Source organism: Podarcis melisellensis, assembly GCF_964234715.1.
Source record: "Podarcis melisellensis genome assembly, chromosome: 16".
Classification (NCBI taxonomy): Eukaryota; Metazoa; Chordata; class Lepidosauria; order Squamata; family Lacertidae; genus Podarcis; species Podarcis melisellensis.
The window spans coordinates 14209416-14230296 of record NC_138533.1 but is presented as its reverse complement, the minus strand read 5'-3'; the positions used below and the strand labels follow the sequence as shown (position 1 = coordinate 14230296).

At 47.5% G+C, this 20881-nt stretch overlaps 1 protein-coding gene across 6 annotated transcripts; it reads right to left on the bottom strand.

Moving 5' to 3' along the window:
• Positions 1-179: 179 nt before the first annotated feature.
• Positions 180-17587, bottom strand: PELI3 (pellino E3 ubiquitin protein ligase family member 3). Of its 6 annotated transcripts, none has more exons than XM_081891656.1 (7): positions 10463-10766; positions 8357-8509; positions 7000-7129; positions 5838-5939; positions 4425-4622; positions 2802-2990; positions 180-1335 (listed from the first exon to the last, which is right to left on the bottom strand). In XM_081891656.1, the coding sequence occupies exons 1-7, from the start codon at positions 10594-10596 to the stop codon at positions 769-771; spliced, it is 1473 nt and encodes a 490-aa protein (XP_081747782.1). In that variant the 5' UTR covers positions 10597-10766; the 3' UTR covers positions 180-768. The 6 variants fall into 6 exon arrangements, with proteins under 6 accessions (XP_081747782.1, XP_081747783.1, XP_081747784.1 ...); XM_081891657.1 differs by lacking the exon at positions 10463-10766 and adding an exon at positions 11122-11310 and having other exon boundaries at positions 181-1335; XM_081891658.1 differs by lacking the exon at positions 10463-10766 and adding an exon at positions 15622-15714 and having other exon boundaries at positions 182-1335.
• Positions 17588-20881: the final 3294 nt, after the last annotated feature.

Genomic DNA, 20881 nt, shown 5'->3' with positions numbered 1-20881 from the left:
CCCCTCCACCCTAAATATTTCTTATTTTCACAATAATTCCTTTTGATACAGGGTTTTTTAATCTTCTAAGTAGGTGCTTAGGTATATTATAAATATAGGCATATTATTATTATTATTATTATTATTATTATTATTATTATTATTATTATTATGTGCCTCTTTGGCTCAGCATCCAGGGCAGGGGAACTGCTTGCTCTGCCCTAAATCCAGCTGGGATTGGTGCCAGGGGCAATGCACCATGGTGACTATGGCATGAAGAGGAGCATCTTCCTCACCCCTAGCCTATTATACCTATTAGGAAGACTTAAAAGCACTTGGAGAGAATAGGAATGCGTCGCATTAAGGAGTTATTGTGGCAGGGAGTTCCATAGGTCCTGAAGTATTAAAACAATGAAAGAATTGCAAATATCTAAACTTGTATTTATAAAAAAAAATAGGACTGGGAGATCCATTTTCCTACAAGAAGTTGCAGCAGGGTGACCTGATTCCCTAGAGGTTTCAGGGGGGGGGGAGAGGGCTCACTGAGGGGCTTCTTGCCCAACAACGTCCCCACCGCACCCCCAAAAAATCTGTGAACTGGCATTGCCTGGGATATCCTTACATACGCTGGAAGTTTCGCAGCCATTAGCAGGCAACCAAAATGATGCTTTCATTGAACCACACACGCAGAGCACCTGCCTCCAAAAGCCGGGCCTTGTTCTCAGATGTTGCTGTTTATTTTCCATCTCGCCCTCCCCTCCCCTCCGCCAGCCCCCCACCCTCCCCAGCTCAGTCGAGCGGCCCCTGGAAGATGAGGCGGACAAACCCCTGCTGGCCCGTCAGCCAGGTGCCACAGAAGGGGCAGGCTGCGTGGAAGGCGTGGGTGCCGTGGGGCAGGGGTATCTGCGCCCAGTACTGCACAGTCTTGGCCGAGCAAACGTGGCCGCAGGGGCAGAAGGCATGGGTGGGGCGCCCGGCGTCCAGGTACAGCCCCGCCTCGCAGCCCAGCCAGAGAGGCACGTAGGGCCCCGAGCGCCGGCACATGGGGCACTCACGCTCCAGCCCCCCTTTCTCCTTGCGGAAGCCCCAGTTGTGGAAGCCGTGGACGTGGCCACAGTTGACGTAGACCCAGGGCTGCTTCTTCTCCACCACGCCCCGCTGCGCCAGGCTGGGGAACGCCAACGTGCTGAAGCCCACTGGGCACTGGGGGCGGGCGGCGTTGATCTCCTGGCGCAGGGCCTCCAGCTGCTGCAGGGTTGGGGTGCGCAGGAGTCCCTCCGAGGTCCGCCACAGCAGGGTGGCCCCGCACAGGTCAATGAGCGAGCCATCCTGGAGCACGTTGGACTCAGACTCCACCTGGCCGTGGGGGGAGAGAGAGAGATGTCAGAAGAGGCACTGAGGTCCAGCTCCAAGGGCCTTCACTGCGAGAAGCGAAGTTACAGGGAACTAGGCAGAGGGCCTTCTCGGTAGTGGCACCCGCCCTGTGGAATGCCCTCCCACCAGATGTCAGAGAAAAACAACTATCTGACTTTAAGAAGACATCTGAAAGCAACTCTGTTTAGGAAGGTTTTTGAAGTTTGATCTTTTATTGTGTTTTTAGTATCCTGTTGGGAGCCGCCCAGAGTGGCTGGGGAAACCCAGCCAGATGGGCAGGGTATAATTAATAAATTATAATATTATTATTATTTGCAATGGAAGGGAATGGATAGAAGATGAAAGCATACCCTCCAACATTTCTCCGATGAAAATAGGGACGTCCTAAGGAAGAGCGGGACATTCCTGGATCAAATCAGAAACCAGGATGGCTTCTGTAAATCCGGGACTGTCCCTGGAAAAGAGGGCACTTGGAGGGTCTGTGAAAGGCCCAGTATGAGGGGCAGGGTAGAGAGGATCTCCAGGGGGTGGGAGGCTGGGGGAAGAGGGTGACGCTCCCAGATGAGAGCTGGGAGACTACTCTTCTATGTGTGGAACAAGGGTTAAGATATAATTGTGGTACAGAGCCTTGTGTTTATTTTCTCTATCTCTTCTCTTTCTTCTTCCTTAGTTTCTCCCTTTGCTTATTCTTGCTTCTTTCCTTTTTATCTTATTTAGATTAGTTTGACTTTTCAGAGGGGCCCTGAAGCAGCTTTAGTCTACATTGCTTTAAAAAATTGGGTCTAGTAGACCCAATTTTTTGATTTTGCATCCTGCACATATATAACATTTCCCTAATTTTCACACACCCCCATAACTCAAAAACTATGTCATATTATTTTTTTATTCACACCAGCGACTTTGACATGTGAGATAATTCACTACAACAATTTTAATCAAAATCTGAGATATAGGAGTTAAATATTTCAAAAAATTGTGGCAATCTGTCATGGAACAACCCCACTGTAGATGATAACAGCAGTTTGCTGCACCTCGTTGCTGGTTATGAAGGGGCCCCCATAACAGATCAAGCGTCAGCGCCCCCCAAAATGTAGGTCTGCTGCTGTTTCCTACCCCTTCCCGAAGATACCAAGGAATGAAGCTGGGACCTTCTGTGTGCAGAGCAGATGTTCTGACCCTGAGCTATGGCCCTTCCCCTTAAAAAATAATGAATAGATCCAGTCCTCAAGGTTCTGAATAAAGGACTGATTTAAATAGGAGAATAGGAAGCTGCTTTTGGGGTTTCAGACAGGGTGTCTCCCCATCCTTCCTGGAGATGCCAGGGATTGAACTTGGGGCCTTCTGCACGCCAGCAGGTGTTCTGCCACTGAGCCACAGGTCCTCAGTAGGGCAAGAGCCTCTCCTTGGTCCTGCAGGACGCCTTGCCTGGGCTTCCTCTCCCCACGTACCAGCTTTCCCCGCTGCTGCGCTGAGCGACTGTCCCGCAAGGCATACACATTCCCGCACACGGAGATCTCGCGCCATACGCCCGGCGTGGAGTCCTCGCTGAAGCCACCGTTGGGGTGCATCACCAGCACCCCATTTGTCGTCAGCCCGTCCATCAGTCCGTCAGGAGTCCTCCACTTGGCTGCCCTCTCCTGCCAATGAACCCAGAGACTGGCATCACAGCACCGCTTGGGCAGGGGGGATGTGGGGGCAAGACTTGTCCTAGGGGCCTTTGAACATGGAAACAGGATTGCCCTGCAGAGTCCTAACCAATTCCAGCCAGGCTTATTCAAAGCACAGTCTCTCTCGTCAACAATCCCCTGCCTCCCGCCGGTTGCAGTCTGTTTCCTGGCCCAAATCATAGTGCTGGTTTCACCTCTTCCCACACATACCTACCATATGGCGATCAAACCTGCAACCTTGGCATTATCAACACTACGCTCTAACCGACTGAGCTATCATGCCCCCTCAAGGGAGCTCCGCCCAGCATTGACACCATATTCTTTCCCAGCTCCAGGCTAAAATGTGTTTGTTCGCCCAGCCATTTTAGATTAAGGTTATTTTTGTCTGGTTGAATGCTTTTATTTCTCTTCACTTGGTTGTGCTTTGGAACGCATTTGCCCTTGGAAATTATTTGTTTAGGCCGCATTCCCAACCGTGTCTACTCGGAGGCTGTCCTACTGAATTGAATGAGCCTTGCTTATTCACTGCAGGGGTGGGGAACCATTTTAAGCGGGCGGGCAGTGCTCACTCGTGGGCAGCCTGCCAGCCGTCACATGCCAGGGGAGGGCAGAGCAAGAGACAAAAGTGGTCAGAGAAACAGATGTAATTCTTTACCTTTGTACGGTAGGCTACATTCCAGACACACACACACACACACACAAAACCAGAAGTTTCTGCAACCTCTTCATCCAGGCAAGAAAGAGGCATGACTAGAGTTCAAGGAAAGTGAGAGGTGAGGTCAGGGAAGGGGATGTTGCCCCAGGAAGGCATGAGCGATCCCTACACTGAGGATCTGGAAGCAGCTCACATCAATAAAGACAGAGAGAGAGACATAAAGGTGTGTGGGGAGAGAGGCTACATCAGACTTAAAAACTAAAAAGAAGACACACAAGGAAAGTAGAGGAGAAGGAAAGGCAGAGAAAGATCACTTTCTCGAGGCCAGAAAAAAAGTGGACGACTAAGAGGGCATTTATATCCAGCTCAGGCCAGACAGGTCTCTTTGAATATCATTTAGAAATTCATTTTTGGGGACGAAGGGTGGTCTAATGCCATTAGAGGCCCTTCTCTGTGTGCCCCCTCACAGGCTGCAATAAGGCAGGAGGCCTGAAGGGGAAATGGCACTGCAGGGAATTGCTTACAGAGCAACTGCCTCCTGCTGGCTGGTGCAAGTGAGCCAACTTATGTGACAGGCAGAAATGGCACTGATTGAGATGTCCCCGTCCACCGTCATGTTGTGGGAAACTGCACCAAAGTGAGTATTTGCGTATCACACAGGTGTGCTGTCCTCCTTTGGAAGCCAAAGACTTTTCCATTCCACCACACGTACGCAAAGACACACACAGTCGTGCTGGTGACTCACTCACTCCAAGGAAAATGTTGCGGGAGGCATCAAAGCCAGCAGCGTAAATGCGTGCTGTGTACGGAGGGTTCCTCTCGCAGATGACACGGCAGGCAAAGCGAGAGATGGTGCTCTGAGCCGACTGGCCATCGATGGCTGAGTTGGCCCCTGGGGTCGTGTCCGTCACCACAAAATCAATCATGCTCTCTGTGGAGCGGCCAATCTGGGAAGAAAGGAGGCAGAGAGAGTTCAGAAAGGCAAAAAAAGTGTGCTGGTGTTTGCTTCGCAAACACATCCATTGTTCACTTGTGATTTCGCCATCTCGGTTTCAGGAAGATAGCATTTTCTCCTGTCAAAAAATCCTGAAATATCACAAACAGATGCAGAGAAGTCAGGAAGGCCTTACATTGATGAGAGGGACCCTTATTAATATCCCATCTCCAGAAGATGTTTTGTCAGTCTGCATCAGGAACGTGGAACCTGTGGCTTTCCAGATGTTCTTGGACACCAACTCCCAGCATGGCCAACAGTGAGGGATGCTGGGAGTTGGAGTCCAACATCCATTGGAGAGTCACAGGTCCCTCATCCTTGGTCTAGGTAACAATCAGATATCTGTATTAATTTCCTTGTGCTCTCAATAATAGCTTTGGTTCACATCTCTTCATGAAGTAACTAGCCAGCACAGGAACAAAACATCCTGGCCACACCTGAGGCTTGAAGAAATGCATTTCCAAATGAGTTGAAAACTATTTCAGTGGTATTGTCATGACTCCAGAATCCAGCAGTGATCCAGCCACAGATGGAGGCTGCGGAGGTGCCAGCAAGGGGAGCTGGACACACCTCAGGGCTCTGATTCAGATGCTGGAGACTGCTGGGCCTCAGACGGGGGCCTCCAGAAGGACTTCCTGTACCACCAGAGGCCAGAGTCAGGACTCACATTGGTGCCATCGCCTAAGCACTGCTGCCTTCTTCCTAGCATCCTGCGCAAGATCAGAACACAACAGGTATTTCAGCTAAATGACAAAGGGAAAAGTGGTGCCAAGGCTGCCACCATCTCTGGAATCTCCAGAGCCTCACTGAAGCAGATATTAAAACAACAATCTGATGCAATATCCACAGGGCATGAAATCATAGCCATCATCGGTGGTATGCACCGCTGGGCACCTGCCAAGGCTCATGCAGGTTTTCAGCAGGATGTTATGGGGCATGTGTTGCTTGGAAATTACTCAGTACATCCACTCTGAAACATTTGGAGGTTCAAACAGTATTGAAAGTGTCATTGCGTATAACCATCATGAGCTCAAATCATCATAGATGCACAATAAAAAGTATATGTGCCACAAAGAAACCTCATACATCAGACATATGCTGAAGGCAGAGGCACCTAGTCACCCAAAGAGGATGGCATTCCTGTTTCTGCTGCCAGGATCATAGGTACCTGGAACATGTCGGTCTCGCAGTCATGAGTATACTCAACGATCACAGAGTGGCTTCGGGAAAGTGTGTATGAGATGCTGTGCTGGCCTTTGTTACTCAGTGCCTGTTGGGCAGAAGAAATAAAATAAACAGCTGTGGGACCCATCTAAAGCTCCTCTCCAGAGCTAAACTCATCACCTCAATCCCAGCACCGAGCCTCTGAGATTCCCTGTTCCTTTTCTAATGATACATGGACTAGATTCAGTGCCTGATCAAAGAGCAAGAGGCTTGTATCCCATTCCTAAAGCCCAGCTGCACAGAGGAAGACAGAAAGTTGCCTTATACTGAGTCAGAGCATTTATCTAACTGGATTGTTATCGTTCACACTGACTGGCAGAACCTGTCCAGGGTTTCAAACAGGGTCATTCCCCAGCCCTACCTGGCGATGTCAGGGATTGAACCAGGGACCTTCTGCATACAAAGCAGATGCTCTGCCACTGAGCTCCAGCCCTGCCTCTAAAAAGAAAGTAAGATTCCAGTCCTCATGAATCCGAATAAAGAACTGATTTAAATAGAGACAATAAGAAGCTTCTTTATAACCAAGTCAGGTCACTGGTCCATCTAAGCCAATTTGTCTATAATGACCAGCAGCAGCTCTCTGGGGTTTCAGATGAGAGTCAAGACAGCTTTGTCTCTATTTCCTTATTGTAGGGTTGTCATATTCCCAAAAGTGAAAAGTTGTTGAGCCATACGTCTAGGTTTCCCCAGACATTTTGCTGATTCGGCAAACATCTGCATGGACGCCATTTTGACAGACTGATTCCTGGACGTATGGCAGCCCTACGTATGGGACAGAAATGCACTTTACACATGCTTAGAGTCATAAATCTTTTCCAGGACTAGATTCTGGCATAAAAAAAAATAGCAGGGAGCTGCCCTATTACAAATAAGACCCTTGGTCCATCTATCTTGGCCATGCCGACAATGATTGACAGTGGCTCTCCAGAGCCTTCCAAGTCCTACTTGGAGGATGTCAGAGACTGAATCTGAGACTTTCAGCATGCCAGGCATGTGCTCTATCACCACACTATGGTCCTTGCACAAAATGGCCCCCCATTGAAGCCCAGAGTGGTCTGATGAGCAGAAGAGTATTCCTGGTGGCTAGGAAGGGGCTTTGGACTCACCTTGGATACAAGCGGTGTAGAGATGTGGTGGATGACATCTGGTTTAACCCCATTGGGTTTCGGCCTCTTGAACAGGGCCAATCGGCTGCGGCGGCGGCCCTTGTCACCATTGGGCAAGGAGCCATTGTACCTGTGTTGGGAGAGGCCAATGGATCTGTTTGTTTGTCTGTACTTGGTACAGAGTAAAATAGAGCATCACATCAATTCAACTTGATGAGAGTTCAGGATTTCAAATATCTAGTGCTCTTTAAAATATATCTATTTTTGAGGCCCACCTTTGTGAAAAGGCTGCTTTCAAGTCTAGTGGACAAACACAACCGCAGGCACTTCCAGATGATCTATTTACTGAGCATTCATACTGATTCACTTGCAGGGAGACTGGACTTCTTGTCTTAGCTATTTGATGAGCATTCATTGTTATTTTTTCCATAGAGATTAGATGAAGTTGCATCAAAGCAAGGGTTATCCCACCCTTTCTCATGTTTTCCCATTGTTTTCCTATTGGCAAAAGGTTTGATCTTCTGGGGAAGTGATTGTGTTGTGCAAGACTTCCCATCGTTCCACGACCTGAATTTGCCCATATGTGATCGAATCCCACATGAAGATAGCAACAGTTTGGAAGTGTCAAGTATTAATCTGCACACCCACTCCCCCCCCCCCATTTCTTTTTGCAGCCTGTGTTTTGTTAAAAATCCTAAATCCACTTCCCAAGCAGTCTCTGCAACATAGAGAGATATCTTGAACCCCTGATTCATAAAGAACAGGCCCTGGTGAAGGGTTGTTGGGTGGCGTTTTGGGTCTTTGAGAAATGCCCTTTTGTTGTTTGCAAAGCTTTGCAAATGCCTCCACTGTCAGAGGCAGTATAGTTTCGGATGCCCGTTGTGGGGAGACAGCTCTTATACTCAGATCTGACTTTTGGGTTTCGCAAAGGCCACTGTGAGTATAGGATGATGGACTATGAAGCGCCTTTGGCCTGATCCACCCGTCAGGCTCTTCTTATGCTCCTAAGCCAGCAAAACCATTATCTTTACAGGGTCTCCAATGAGTTGCAATTGGCTTGGTTAGATGCTTGCTATGCAGGCCTGGTTATAACAGGGTCTCTGAACCCCTTCTAAAAGAGACATGTTCGGGGTTCAAGCCTGCCTGGGAGACAAATTATCTGATCTGAAGGTCATCACCAACTAACCTTGGAAGTACATGGCTATTTTTACTCAGTGGTAAGAGAAACGTACTCTGTACATGCTCAGGCTTCCTGCTCATCAGCTTCTTTTTATTTCATGTTCCAGAGCTGAGCACTAAAAAAATGTGTCCAGGTCTGCATGGGGGACTGCTGGCAGAAAGGGTCCCCTTCACTTACCCCAACACGATCAGCTCCCCGTACTTCACTGGCTCCTTGGTCAACAGGATACTGTCCCCTGGAGAGGGATAAATGCGGCTGCTTTTGGGGCAAGCTCGCCGGAGATCTAGTGACTGGGAGCTCACTGCTTCAGGGCTTCCTTCTAACACCATCCTGTAAGCACAGAGAAGGCAGGTCAATGATTCTTCAACATCAGCTTTGTTGGACTGGTCATGTTGTTTGGATGCCTGATTATCATCTCCCAAAGCAACTACTCTATTCCGAACTTAAAAATGGAAAGTGTAATGCTGGTGGTCAACAAAAGACTCTCTAAAGGGAAATCTAAAAAAAAGTAGTATAAACACCAACAATTGGGAAACACCGGCTTGCGAGCGCTTCAATTGGAGATCAGCCTTTACCAAAGGTGTCATGGAATTTGAAGACGCTCAAACTCAGGTCAAAAGGGAGAAATGCACGTTTGGCAAACCCACACTGTGATCAAGTCCTGCCTGGAAACCTATGTCCCCACTGTGGAAGGAAGTGTGGATCCAGAATTGGCCTTCACAGTCACTTACGGACTCACTGTTAAGACCGTTTTCATGGAAGACAATCTTACTCAGCTACGAGTGATCGCCAAAGAAGAATGCCACACATTTAAAGTACTCTCATTTCACTGGATGGCTTCCCGAATTCCGGGAACTGTCATTTGTTCAAGGGTGCTGGGGGTTGTAGCTCTGTGAGGGGGTCTCCTAAGAAGTTTCAGAACCCTTAACAAACAACTGTTCCCATGATTCTTTGGGGTGGGGAGCCATGATTGTCAAAGTGTTGTGAGAGTGCTTCTTCTCACTTCAGCCGTACGAATATGGTTGTTAAGAATAATTTTTTAAAAATCATTTACGAGTCGCTTGCTATGAAACATATCGAGGCAGTTTAACAATGAAAGATTAACAATATATATATATTTCACAACTAGAACAAGTTCGCGTATAAAAACAATGCCAAATTCAATGCAGTTACAGACTGGGATTAAAAAAAAACCTCCACTTAAAAGACAAGTTGGAAAAAGGAAGGTCTTCCATAGGCCCCCAAAAGACAACAGAGAAGTCCCTGTCTGATATGTAATAGGAGGGAGGAGGAGGAGGAGTAATAAAAAGCACAATCAATGCATTGCATGATCCTTATCAGAGAACAAAAGGAAAGATCCATTGCAACCCTGTTGTACCTCATGTTGGTCCTACATACTGTATTTTTCGCCCTATAGGACACACTTTTCCCCCTCCAAAAATGAAGGGGAAATGTGTGCGTCCTATGGGGCGAATGCAGGCTTTCGCTGAAGCCTGGAGAGCGAGAGGGGTCGGTGCGCACCGACCCCTCTCGCTCTCCAGGCTTCGCGGACCTCTCCGCAAACAGCGGAAGCACTCCCACTGCTTGCGGAGAGTTGCCTGCATGCTGAATCCTGCGCGCGCTGAGCTCAGCGCGTCCAGGCTTCGCGGACCTCAGCGCTGGGCTCCCACGGCTTGCACAGAGCTGCCTGTTTGGGGGCTGGGTTCGGGGGAAGCTTGGGCCGCCCCCGCCCCAGCCCCGCACCTGGGGAAACCCACCCCCCCAAAAAACTAGGTGCGCCTTATGGGACGGTGCGTCCTATAGGGCGAAAAATACGGTAGATTCATTAAAAATAGTGGATATTATTTTGACTTAGGTCCATTCAGGTCTATGGGTCTACTCTGAATATTATTTAGCTAGAGACAACCCAATGCATGCCTGGTTGTGCCTGAATGCCCATCTTGCTTGAGGGGAGGAAGTACTGAAGGAAGTAGTTTGAGGGCCTGCCACCCTCCAGCTCCCATAGCAGCCCCTCTCCCTCCCCCCCAAATGTCACCACAGGAGCTTCTGCAGAAGAAACTTGCCCTAAGAGGAGGGGAGAAGAAGCAGTGGCAGTTTTTTCTAAGCAACCAAGTTGTCTTTTCCATTCTATTGCAATTTCTTCTTTAAAAAATAAATAAATGCTTCTAGTTGTAATAATCTTACGTAAAAGATTTGTGAGATCTGCTCAAAAAGTTGTACGTAAATATTGTAAGTAAAATAAAATACTCAGAAGTAAATCCCATGGAGTTCAAGGGGCCTTACTCTGTGGTAAATGTGTTTAGGACTTCAGCTTCATTTATAGTAGGAGGGCATGGATTATAGCCTCCCTCCTGTAGGGAGGAGTAAGGCACTCTACACACGCTCAGATGCCCATTAGGACCGCACCCCATATTCATACTGCATCTCGCCCTTGCATTGTCATAGCAACGCCCGCTTGACGGCTCCCCATCAGTTGCCGTGGGTGGCACTCCCTGACCTCTATGGTTTTGGGCCCGGTGTTCAAAGGAGCCATATGGTAAACACCTCTAGCATCTCCAGGTTTCTAAGGTGACAGTCCTGACCCTTAGCAGCAGCAACCCCCCCCAAGTTGCCATGGTGATAGCCCTAAACTACCTCCGCACTGTTACCACAGCAGCATTTCAGATATTTTATGCCTCCCTGTTGCCATGGCAACACTCTCGGCTCCATCCTGGTCCCTGCTGCTGGAGGAACCCACTTGTGGTTCACTGAAATCCTGTAGCTGCCTCCTTCCCGTGCCCCCGATCCTGTTGATTCCCTGCTCGTGGGGCTAGTTCACACATGCACACACATAATGCCCCAACACACACACATACACATACACGGAAAGATATGCCTACACAAAAATGGGTCTTCTTTAACAACCACCACAACAAACCAAACAAATTTGAGCTGGGCCTCACCTAGGCCTTGCAGTGTGAAATGGGTTGCATCCCACTAAGGCCCCATCTCCACAATACAGCTGAAGCATCATCATACTGCTTTCAACAAAGAACTCTGGGAACTGTAGTTCATTAAGAGTTGTTAGCAAGCCCGCTATTCCCCTTACAGAACTATATTTCAACAAATTCTTCCCCAAGAACTCTGAAAACCGTAGCTCCTTGTGGAGGATAGGGATCCAACTCTTAGCACCCTTAAGAAACTACAGTTCCCAGGATTCTTTGGGGGGAAAGCCTTAGCTGTCAAAGGGGGTATGTATAGCACAGGTCCCCCCCCCCCGAGTCCTACGCAGAGTAGACCTGCTGGAATTACTGGGCCTAGCTGTGTCCATTAATCTTAATGGGTCTGCAGGTCTAACGGGATAAAATCCTATATTCTTTTTAATACCAGGATGTAGCACAGATATATAAACTGGAGGGTATGTCTTAAGTGCGTCTCCGCATATTTTTCATTAAAACAAGTTTTAGTTAATGATTTAAGTACTGTACTGCAAAGAAATGCATTAATATCTCATTGTATGAAGGTAATTGGTTTACTTATTTAGTGGCCAACCTGCATGTTGCCAACCACCCAATACAGTATATAAATTATAGTTAAGGGGTGAAGATGGCTTTAGTCTTATCTGTTTAGATACAGAGATGTTAAGTCAGACATTCTAACCAATTTGTAAACTGCCCTGGGTACAATCTCTTAATCAAACTCCCCACAAACAGACATGGTCTCAAAAACATTACTCAGATACATCCAGGAAGGTAGTACCAGCTTTGATTCTGGAACTCAGGCAAGACAGTAAATAATTACATTTTGCACAAACGTCCATCACGTGATACCCTGTAGAACTAAAAAAGAATAAACCCAGCAATATCTACTGCTCAGAAGGTTACACAAATAATCTGAATTATGAGATTATACACTGATTCCCGCCCCCGCCCCCCAGCCATTTTTTCCACCCTCTCTAGGCTAGAAAGCAGCATTTCTGGAGGCTGTAGGAAGTGGAGGTGCTAAGCCTCTATAGAGAACTGTATTGTCAATAACTATGGAGCCAAGGACTTTGGGTGTGTAGAGCAGAGTGTGCGGGGGAGAATTAAATCTTGAAGAACGGTTGTGTGTCAGGATCCCTGGGGCAAATTCAGAGGAAACTTAGTGGGACAGGGTTTCCAGAGATGCCTGGCCAGTGAACATTTTTGAAAAGCTCTTTGTATGTGCAAAACTGAAGGGCAAACAGAAATTGAAAAGAACTCAAGAGGATTTGTAGATCAAGGAATGTAGAGATTTATGCATCTTGAGGTCAAACAGGATGGGTGTGTGACTAAAGCCCTCAAAGGGGAAGTCTCTGTGAACCTTTGCAATGTGCAGGGTCTCTTTCTACTGAACCTGTCCACCTCTCAGATTAAGGACCAAGACTTCCAGGTCACACAAGGTGCATGCATCTTCTGGAAAGCTTTGAGACATAGGGTTTTCTCCCCCCTTAAGCACAGAAAGGGGAGGTTTTCTGCTTAAGGGGGGGAGGGTCTGCTACACCAGGATATTCTAGAGCAGTGGTTCTGGTAAGAGTGGGTATGTAGATGAAAATCTGTAGGATCTAAGCTGTGCATTGGGAGAATGGATCAAGTTCTTCCTGTTTAGAGGGGCATAGCTGTTGTTGTGGTTTTTTTTAAAAAAATACTTAGAAAGATTTATAAACCACTTACTCAAATAGGCCTCTAAGCAGGATACATAATAAAACTGCAGATAAAAACACAGCTAAAATTTAAAAACCTATTAAAAAGGAAATATATATAAAATAATTATCATTAAAACATCAGTGCAACAAATATAGGGAACTAATGTCCAATGGAGTTGTGCACAAACACGGGGGCTCTCAGGGTTTCTAAGGGACTGGGATGGGGTTTAATGTCAAATGTGGTGAGTGAGAAAGGAGAGGGCCGCATCCTGCTTTATTGGGAAGTTAGGAAGGTTGCATTTTAAGAGATGATGTACATAACTTGAAGGGGGTGGACATGTGTTTAATATGTTTAGGAGAAGTAGAAAGAGTTGGGATGTCCATGATGGTACACCAGTATACCTGCCCCGACTAAGGAGCAGGCTGTAGCTCAGTGGTAGAGCAACTGCTTTGCTTGCCAAGGTCCCATATTCAATCCCTGGCATCTCCAGGTAGGGCTGGAGATATCTGGAGCCCTGGAAAGCCCCTGCCAGTCAGTGTCTGCAATACTGACCATCTAGCTCAGTATAAGACAGCTTCTGGTGTTCCCTGGAAACAGCAAGAGTGCTGGAAGAGTGTATAGGGTGCTGTGTGACTGTGTAGGAGAGGGGACAATCCTGATTTATTGGGGTACCAGGGGGATGCATTTGTAGAAAGAAATCACAAGGGAAAGAATCCAGAGGCTGTTTGACAGGATATTATCGATAGTGCTAGAGAAGCAGGGAAAAGGGCCTGATTTTGCTACTCAAGAGTTGCCTGATAGCCTCTGCCTTGCAGGGTAGGTGGGCAGTGCCAGGCATAGTGCAATAAGGAAGGACCACAGAAAAATGGGACACATTTTGCAAAGGGACAGCGGCCCTTTGCACTCGCTCGTTCTCCATACACACACATACACACACACAAACAAGTGTGTGTGTGTGTGTGTACGTCCCATGCAATGCTGGTTAGCAAAAGGTAAACACAGACAAATGTGTACGCATCTTAACGAAGGTGCTGGTTTGGGGGCAGAGAACAGGAATCAGAGGACACCCAAACAGATTTGGGACAGGAAGGTAAAGAATTCAGGAACACCTGGGCATACTGAATTAGGGGACATGGGAATCAAAGGACACCCATAAGACATTCAGAGGCAGCCCAAGAGATCTGAGGAGGGAGTGTGTGTGTGTGTGTGTGTGTGTGTTTATATTAGGGTTAGGAATTAATAGGGGCCCAGACAGATGGTGCTGCTGGGGGAGGTTAAGAATAACAGGGTGCATATTAACAAAAGAAAACCAGACAAGTGCCAGGGCTTAAATATGTTATATAAAGACGAGACCTTTTTAACAGACACTATTAAGAGACATCTAACCAGATTTGAGAGGGATGGAGCTAGGCAATGAATTAGGGGACATAAAAATTCAGGGTCACCATATCAAATTGGGGGGGGGGTTAGGAATTAGGGGGGGCATGAGAATCGAAAGGCAGCCGAGCCGATCTGCGGATGAGCCTAGGAATGATGGGGATGGGGGGGCTGCAGACAGACAGAAAGCGAAGAACTGCAGAAAGTAAAAGTGGGGTGGGGGAGATCTGTGGGAGGCATCCCTCCCTCCCTCCTTTCCCCTCCTCCCTGCCCTCCCCCCGCCGCTCCTTTCCCCCATGCAACACCACCCCCTCCCCGCAGCCTCCTCCGCCTCCCTCCCCCCCACCCCAACCCGCCAGGCACCACCGTCAGGGTTGGGGGTCTCTCCGGCTCACCCCTCTGCGCGTCCCCCCCGCTCCCCTGCGGCGGGTCCTTGCTCAGCAACCACCGCCTGCGCAGGATGGATAGCCCTGCATTGCCGAAGGAGGAAGAAGAAGAAGGAGGGAGGAGGAGGGAGGAGGAGGCGGCGGCTCTGCTTTGGCGGCGGCGGCTGCTCCGGCGCCGGGCGGGATCACAGGCTCAGCTCTCGCGTCCCCGGCACCCCGCCGCACACACCGCAAGTCTGCAACGCACACAACGCCGCTCCCCCCCCGCAACCCTTTGCAAGGACCAGAGAAGGGGGATCCTCCTCCCCAAGCCCTCTCGTCTCTCCCTTTTCCCCACCCAGGGGCAGCCCTTGCCTCGCGCCCCCGCCTCTCCCTGCAACCTGCCCACCAGCTGCATCACAAAAGCAAAGCGGGTGTGTGGATGGGAGGGGGGGGAGTGTTTGTTTATTGCTTTGCAGGTGTGCAAAGAGGCTAGAAGAGAGGGAGGTGGGAGGGTGCCATCGTGGGTGTGTTGGGGGCGGCGGCGGCGGGGGGGGGGTGCCGAGAGGGGTGCAAGAGCCGAGGGTCCCTCGCTCGGGGAAGGGGAGAGGAGAGGGAAGTGCAACAGATAGTTACGGAATGCATTCTTGTGTTTTCCGATTGCAAACCGCTGTGTGATTCTCGGATGAAGGGCAGCATAGAAATAAATAAATTAATAATAATAATAATAATAATAATAATAATAATAATAATAATAATAATAATAATAAAGGGGAAGTCTCCTTTCGATGGAAATCAAGGCAAGAGTACCAGTAGCAGAGCCCAAACTGGAAAATGTTGTGTTTAAAGGATTGCAATGCAGTACAGGCTAACAATAAACATATTGTATTGTAATAATTTTATTAATAACAATGCTAATTTTGTTGTTTTGCTTCCTTTGGTAGCAGCTTAGGAAAGTAGGAAAGTGTCTTAAACTGAGTCAGGCCCACTGGCCCATCTAGCTCAGAAATGTCTGCACTGGCTAGCAGTGGCTTTCCGGGGTTCAGGCAGCCACTACCTGGGGATAGTAGGATTGGAACCCGGGACCTTCTGCATGCAAGGGTCTTGTTCTGCCCCTGATCTACAGCCCTTTCCCCAAAAGAGAGGCAGGGGAGGAAGGTGCTAGGATATTAGTAGCTGCAGTGGCTTCCAGTCTGTTTCCAGGTCCTATTTAAAGCACTGTTCAGGAAAACAGGAGCAGAGATAAGAAGCTGCCTGACAGTGAGTCAGGACATTGGTTCATCTATATTGACTGGCAACGGTTCTAGAGGGGTTTTGTTTGAGGGATATTTCTATGCTAAGGTTGAACCTGCCCTCAGCTAGTCCTCACCTGCCTGTCTTTTTGACTTACAGCCAGTCCAGTGAGTGGCATTTGCTCCCTCCTCCTTGGCCTCAGTGTTGCCTTGGGAGAAGGGCACTGGGAGGAGACAGGAATTGGGTGGCCCAGCCTGCCATTGGCTCTGGCTCCCCCTGCTGTTGGGCTCCTTTTCTTCCGCCCTACCAGTCCCAGGGGGCACCAGCCACCCCATGCAGCTTGGGCAAGGCACCCTTGGTGGGCCCACTGTTCCTCCTCCTCCAAGACATCGCTTCCTGCTCACTTCTGTTTCTGGGCCCAATCCATCCAGCCATCCGGCGGGAGAGCAGAAGGCAGGTGCTGCTGTCTTGTCTCTCTTGGGCGGAAAGGGCATAGCTCAGTGGTTAGAGCATCTTTTTCCCCTGCAGAAGGTTCTAGGTTCAATCGTTGGCATCTTTAGGTAGGGCTGGGGGAGGCTTCCTCTCTGAAACTCTGGAGAGTAGCTGCCAGTCAGTGTAAACATTACTACATGAGATGGCCTTTTGGTCTGGCTAGGTATAAGGCAGTTTCCTCTGTTCCTTGTGCAGGTCCTTCTTAAGACTCTGCAAGATCCAGAGGGAATATGTACATTTGAAGTCCCCCCTCCCGGCACTACATATCAATGTGATCTTCTGCCTGAAAAACCAACCCTAAATATGCATATGATCCTCTCTATTTGCCAGCGGAAGCGGTATGTTAAGATTCCATCTCTTTAAAAAGTATACGCACAGAGTGTGTGCTGCTACAATACACCTCGTAATTGTGGCTTGTGTCACGTGCAGATTTGTGCCTTCTTTAGCAGGTGGAGTGGACCGCCCCCAAATAAGCTATACATGGAATGAAATGTGTGACAGACAAGATGAGCCCAGGAAAAGCTTCTCCTGTAATTGTACTTCCATACTAGAAAATGCTTAACCTGTTGAATGTCTGCCTGCTGCACAGTTGTTAAAGGTACAAGAACCCCGCTTTCCTTCAATGCCCAATCCTAAACCAAAGTCTAGGTGCCATTCCTGTGCCCACATACTGTGGGGATGTTAAGGAAGGTAGGAGAAGATATATTGTTTTGATATTATCCCTTCTCACTCACGCTAGTGAGTAAACAGCAGAGCACATTCCCTTTGCAGTTTATTGGAAGCAAGCTGATGGTTTCTTAAAATCCTTTAATTAAACAATCCTGTTTGACTTGTCAAGTCTGGTAAGTTTCCCCTTTATTTCCCTCTTAAAATAATAATAGCACAACACAGTCTTCTTTAAAAGTAAGAATAGTGTTTTACTCACATTCAGTTCACAGCAGTAATTTGAAGGCAGGATTTATCTTGTGGTTAAAATGAAAAGAAGTCTGAGCTACATTTCAGACTTTCTGCTTGTGGGCTCCATCCTATGTGAAGCTTGAGCCATGCGCTGGCTAAAAGCCAGGACAGCAAGAATCCAAGAGTAAGGGAGTAAGAGTACAAGAGAGAAATGGGGGTTGCGTGGCCAGCCCTTTTATGTGGTCAGCTAGGGTCACGCCCATCTACCTGGTCACACACAGGGGGAGGAAGTTCCAGAGCAGGTATGGCAGGAAGTCCTCCCTGTCTGGAGCCACATCCCCGTGTGTCCATTCTAGGCAACAGGAAAATGTTATACTTGACTGCTCTAGTAATACATCCCACATACCCCTTCTCAGGCAATGCAACTGAAATATACTCAGAGTCGCAAAGTGATTTCATGCTCTTTATTCAGCTCATAGTGGTGAGGAGGAAGGAAGTCCCCTCAAAGTATCTGCTTTATATACATAATTTACACAATGGGCTGCACGTGATTGGCTAATTCCGACTTCTCCTGTAGGCCAATCAGGATGTGGATTCACTTCTATCTGGAGCTGGATTGGGTGGCTCCTGCCGACCAGTCATACTGCTGCATTGTTCTAGGACCAATCAGACTGCTGCATTCTGAATCCTATTGTTCTAGGACCAATCAGACTGCTGCATTTGGGATCCTATTATTCTAGGACCAATCAGACTGCTGCAGTTTGGATCCTATTCAACTCCGTACATAACAGCAACATACATTTATATACATAAATTTTATTCAACAACCCTAAAATTAATGGACCCTCTTTAAAATTTGATAATTGAAACAGTAGAGCTGATAAAATAGGTTGAGTGGAGTTAGGGGCATAGACTGAACCAATTGTATAATTTTTGTTTCTCTATAGTTTCTTCTTCTTGTTGTTTCAAAAACACACACACAAAAAAACCCTTCTGATCTATTGGAACATCATTATATACAATGCCTGTTTTCTTGGCAATCCATAAAGCCACACCCCTAGCTTTTGAGGATCCAGGCAAATTATACCAAATCCCACCTTTAGGGGGCAGTACAAATCACTTGCTCGTTTTTCTTTTGTAGGTTTCTTGTAAGCAAATGATACCAGGATTATAGGAATTTTTGTACTTTTTTGTTTTGATATGGAACCCAGCCCATTGACAAAATATTCACATTAGCCAAAATTATATCTAAAGCTTAAAACAACTATGAGCTTGCATAACACAGCAGTTTATGCGTCTCTCCCAACAATACATCCCTTCCCCCCCCCCAACCACCACCACCCTAACCCACAGCTTGAGAAGTAAACCCAGAAATCATGTACGTGCAGAATCCATCTCCAGGGAGTGGTTCTGGGTAGAAATGGCCACAGACCTCAATTTATTATTTTTATTTATTAAATGTATTGCCCTTCACCCGAAGATCACAGGGCAGTTTACAGTAACTTAGGCCTCAAGAATAAGGGGGGTGAGCTCCCATTTCCCCCATTAAGAGCAAACAGAAGAAAAAAGGCACAATTCAAATGTTTAATCAAGCAGCAAACTGATTCAGGATATGGTGAACATCATCCAGCTTGCTGTAGACTAGATAGAAGCATACATAATAAAGGTTTTGTAGACTCTTCAGGTCAATTTGACTCAGGAAACTTTCTCTTTTCTGCTGCGGTGGTGTTTTTTACTTGCTAATCATGACCATCTTCTCCAGAATCATCATCCGAGTCCTCCACATTAGTCCCACCTTCACACTGCAGTCCTAGTAAAGTTAGTAGGTTTTTAATTTCTTACAGTGTTATGCCATCTCTGCGCTGAGGCTTAATTTAAATGGAAAGCCCCATTTGTAAAGGCTTGAATTTCCTTCTAGGTATGCTGAGTGACGTACTGTATTGAGAAATTGCAGAGCTGTTCCCATCAAGGTTCTGATCTTCTGTATGGTTTAGTCTCTCACTGCTTATCTATGAAATCTTGTAGTATCTCTTGGTTTCTCACCTCTTTGAGTATACAGTAAGTCTCTGTGGACTCTGTCTATATTGGGATTCAAGATGAGCTTAACCATGTGTATAGCCAGGATTTGGGGGGGGCAGGCTTGGGGGGGGGGGAAGAACCAACTTATCTGCAACGCAACTGACCAGTTAGTTAAGTATTTTTATTTACAGTATTTACTTGATGGGTTAACCTCCCTGGCTACGCTCATTACCTTAACAGATTGGAGAACTGGGCATGAGCTAACAAAATGAAATTCAATAGGGACAAAGGTAAGGTTCTGCTCTTTGGCAGGAATAACCAGCTGCACAAATATAAGATGGGAAACACCTGGATTGTCAGTAGCACATGTGAAAAGGATCCAGGGGTGTTAGTAGACCGCAAGCTTAGCATGAGTCAACAGTGTGATGCAGCAAATAGATAGATACAGTAGATAGATAGATAGATAGATAGATAGATGATAGATAGATAGATAGATAGATAGATAGATAGATAGATAGCTAATGCTGTTCTAGGCTGCATCAACAGAAGTACAATACAGTGGTACCTCAGGTTAAGTACTTAATTCGTTCCGGAGATCCGTACTTAACCTGAAACTGTTCTTAACCTGAAGCACCACTTTAGCTAATGGGGCCTCCTGCTGCCACCGTGCCGCCAGAGCATGATTTCTGTTCTCATCCTGAAGCAAAGTTCTTAAACTGAAGCACAATTTCTGGATTAGTGGAGTATGTAACCTGAAGCGTATATAACCCAAGGTACCACTGTATCTCAATTAAAGGGAAGTCATAGTCCCGCTCTATTTTGCCTTGGTTCAAACCACACCTGGCATACTGTGTCCAGTTCTGGGCACCACAATTTAAGAAGGATGTTGACAAGCTGAAACCTGTGCAGAGGAGTGCAACCAAGATGATAAAAGGTCTAGAAACCAAGCTTTGTGAGGAACAGTCGAGGGAATTTGGTATGTTTAGCCTGGCAAAGAGGAGACTGAGAGGAGATATGGTCAAGTATCTAAAGGGCTGTCAAGAGTCAGATGGAAGATGCAGCGAGCTTGTTTTCTCCTGCTCCGGAGGGTAGCACTTGAACCAAGGGCTTCAAGTTACAACAAAGGAAATTCTGACTCAACATTGGGAATAACTTTCTGACAGGAAGAGCTGTTCAGCTATGGAATGGACTCTCCCCAAAGCTGGTGGACTTTTCTTCACTGGAGGTTTTAAGGCAGAGGCTGGATGGCCATCAGCCATGGATGATCTAGTTGAGATTCCTGCACAATTCTATGATGATTCTATCATGCCTATGATGGACCTTATCCTGCAAGCTCTTCTTAGATGCTTACCTACCTTTGAGCCAAACCTACTTTACAGGTCCGTGTACCCAGAAAATTACTGAGTGAGATGGCCCAATGGTACAAGCCGGCTTCCGGGGAGTCTTTCCTAGGTGTAGAGTGGGAAAGAGCAAAGGCGCAAAAAGCCTCGCGATCTCCGACGCATCTACCTGCTCAAGCCCCCGGTTCCTGCCCGGTTCTCCGCCCTTCTCCGTGGCCCTTCCCGGTCCCTCCCTCCCTGGCTGCCTTTTTCTCCCAGCCCAGGATGTTGCATCACGGACGGGGCTTGGCTCCCTCCCTGCTCCGGCGCCTGCTCCGTGCGCTGGCCCTGCCCCGA

What these genes read in the sequence shown, in the direction of transcription:
- PELI3 (XM_081891656.1), bottom strand. Translation starts at nt 10,596, where the DNA reads ATGAATATGGGGTGCGGTCCTAATGGGCATCTGAGCGTGTGTAGAGTG. An exon ending in CTAAACACATTTACCACAGA is followed by an intron (nt 8,510 to 10,462) that starts GTAAGGCCCCTT and finishes CTGTGCTTACAG; the next exon opens with GATGGTGTTAGAAGGAAGCC. An exon ending in CGCAGCAGCGGGGAAAGCTG is followed by an intron (nt 1,336 to 2,801) that starts GTACGTGGGGAG and finishes CCCCACGGCCAG; the next exon opens with GTGGAGTCTGAGTCCAACGT.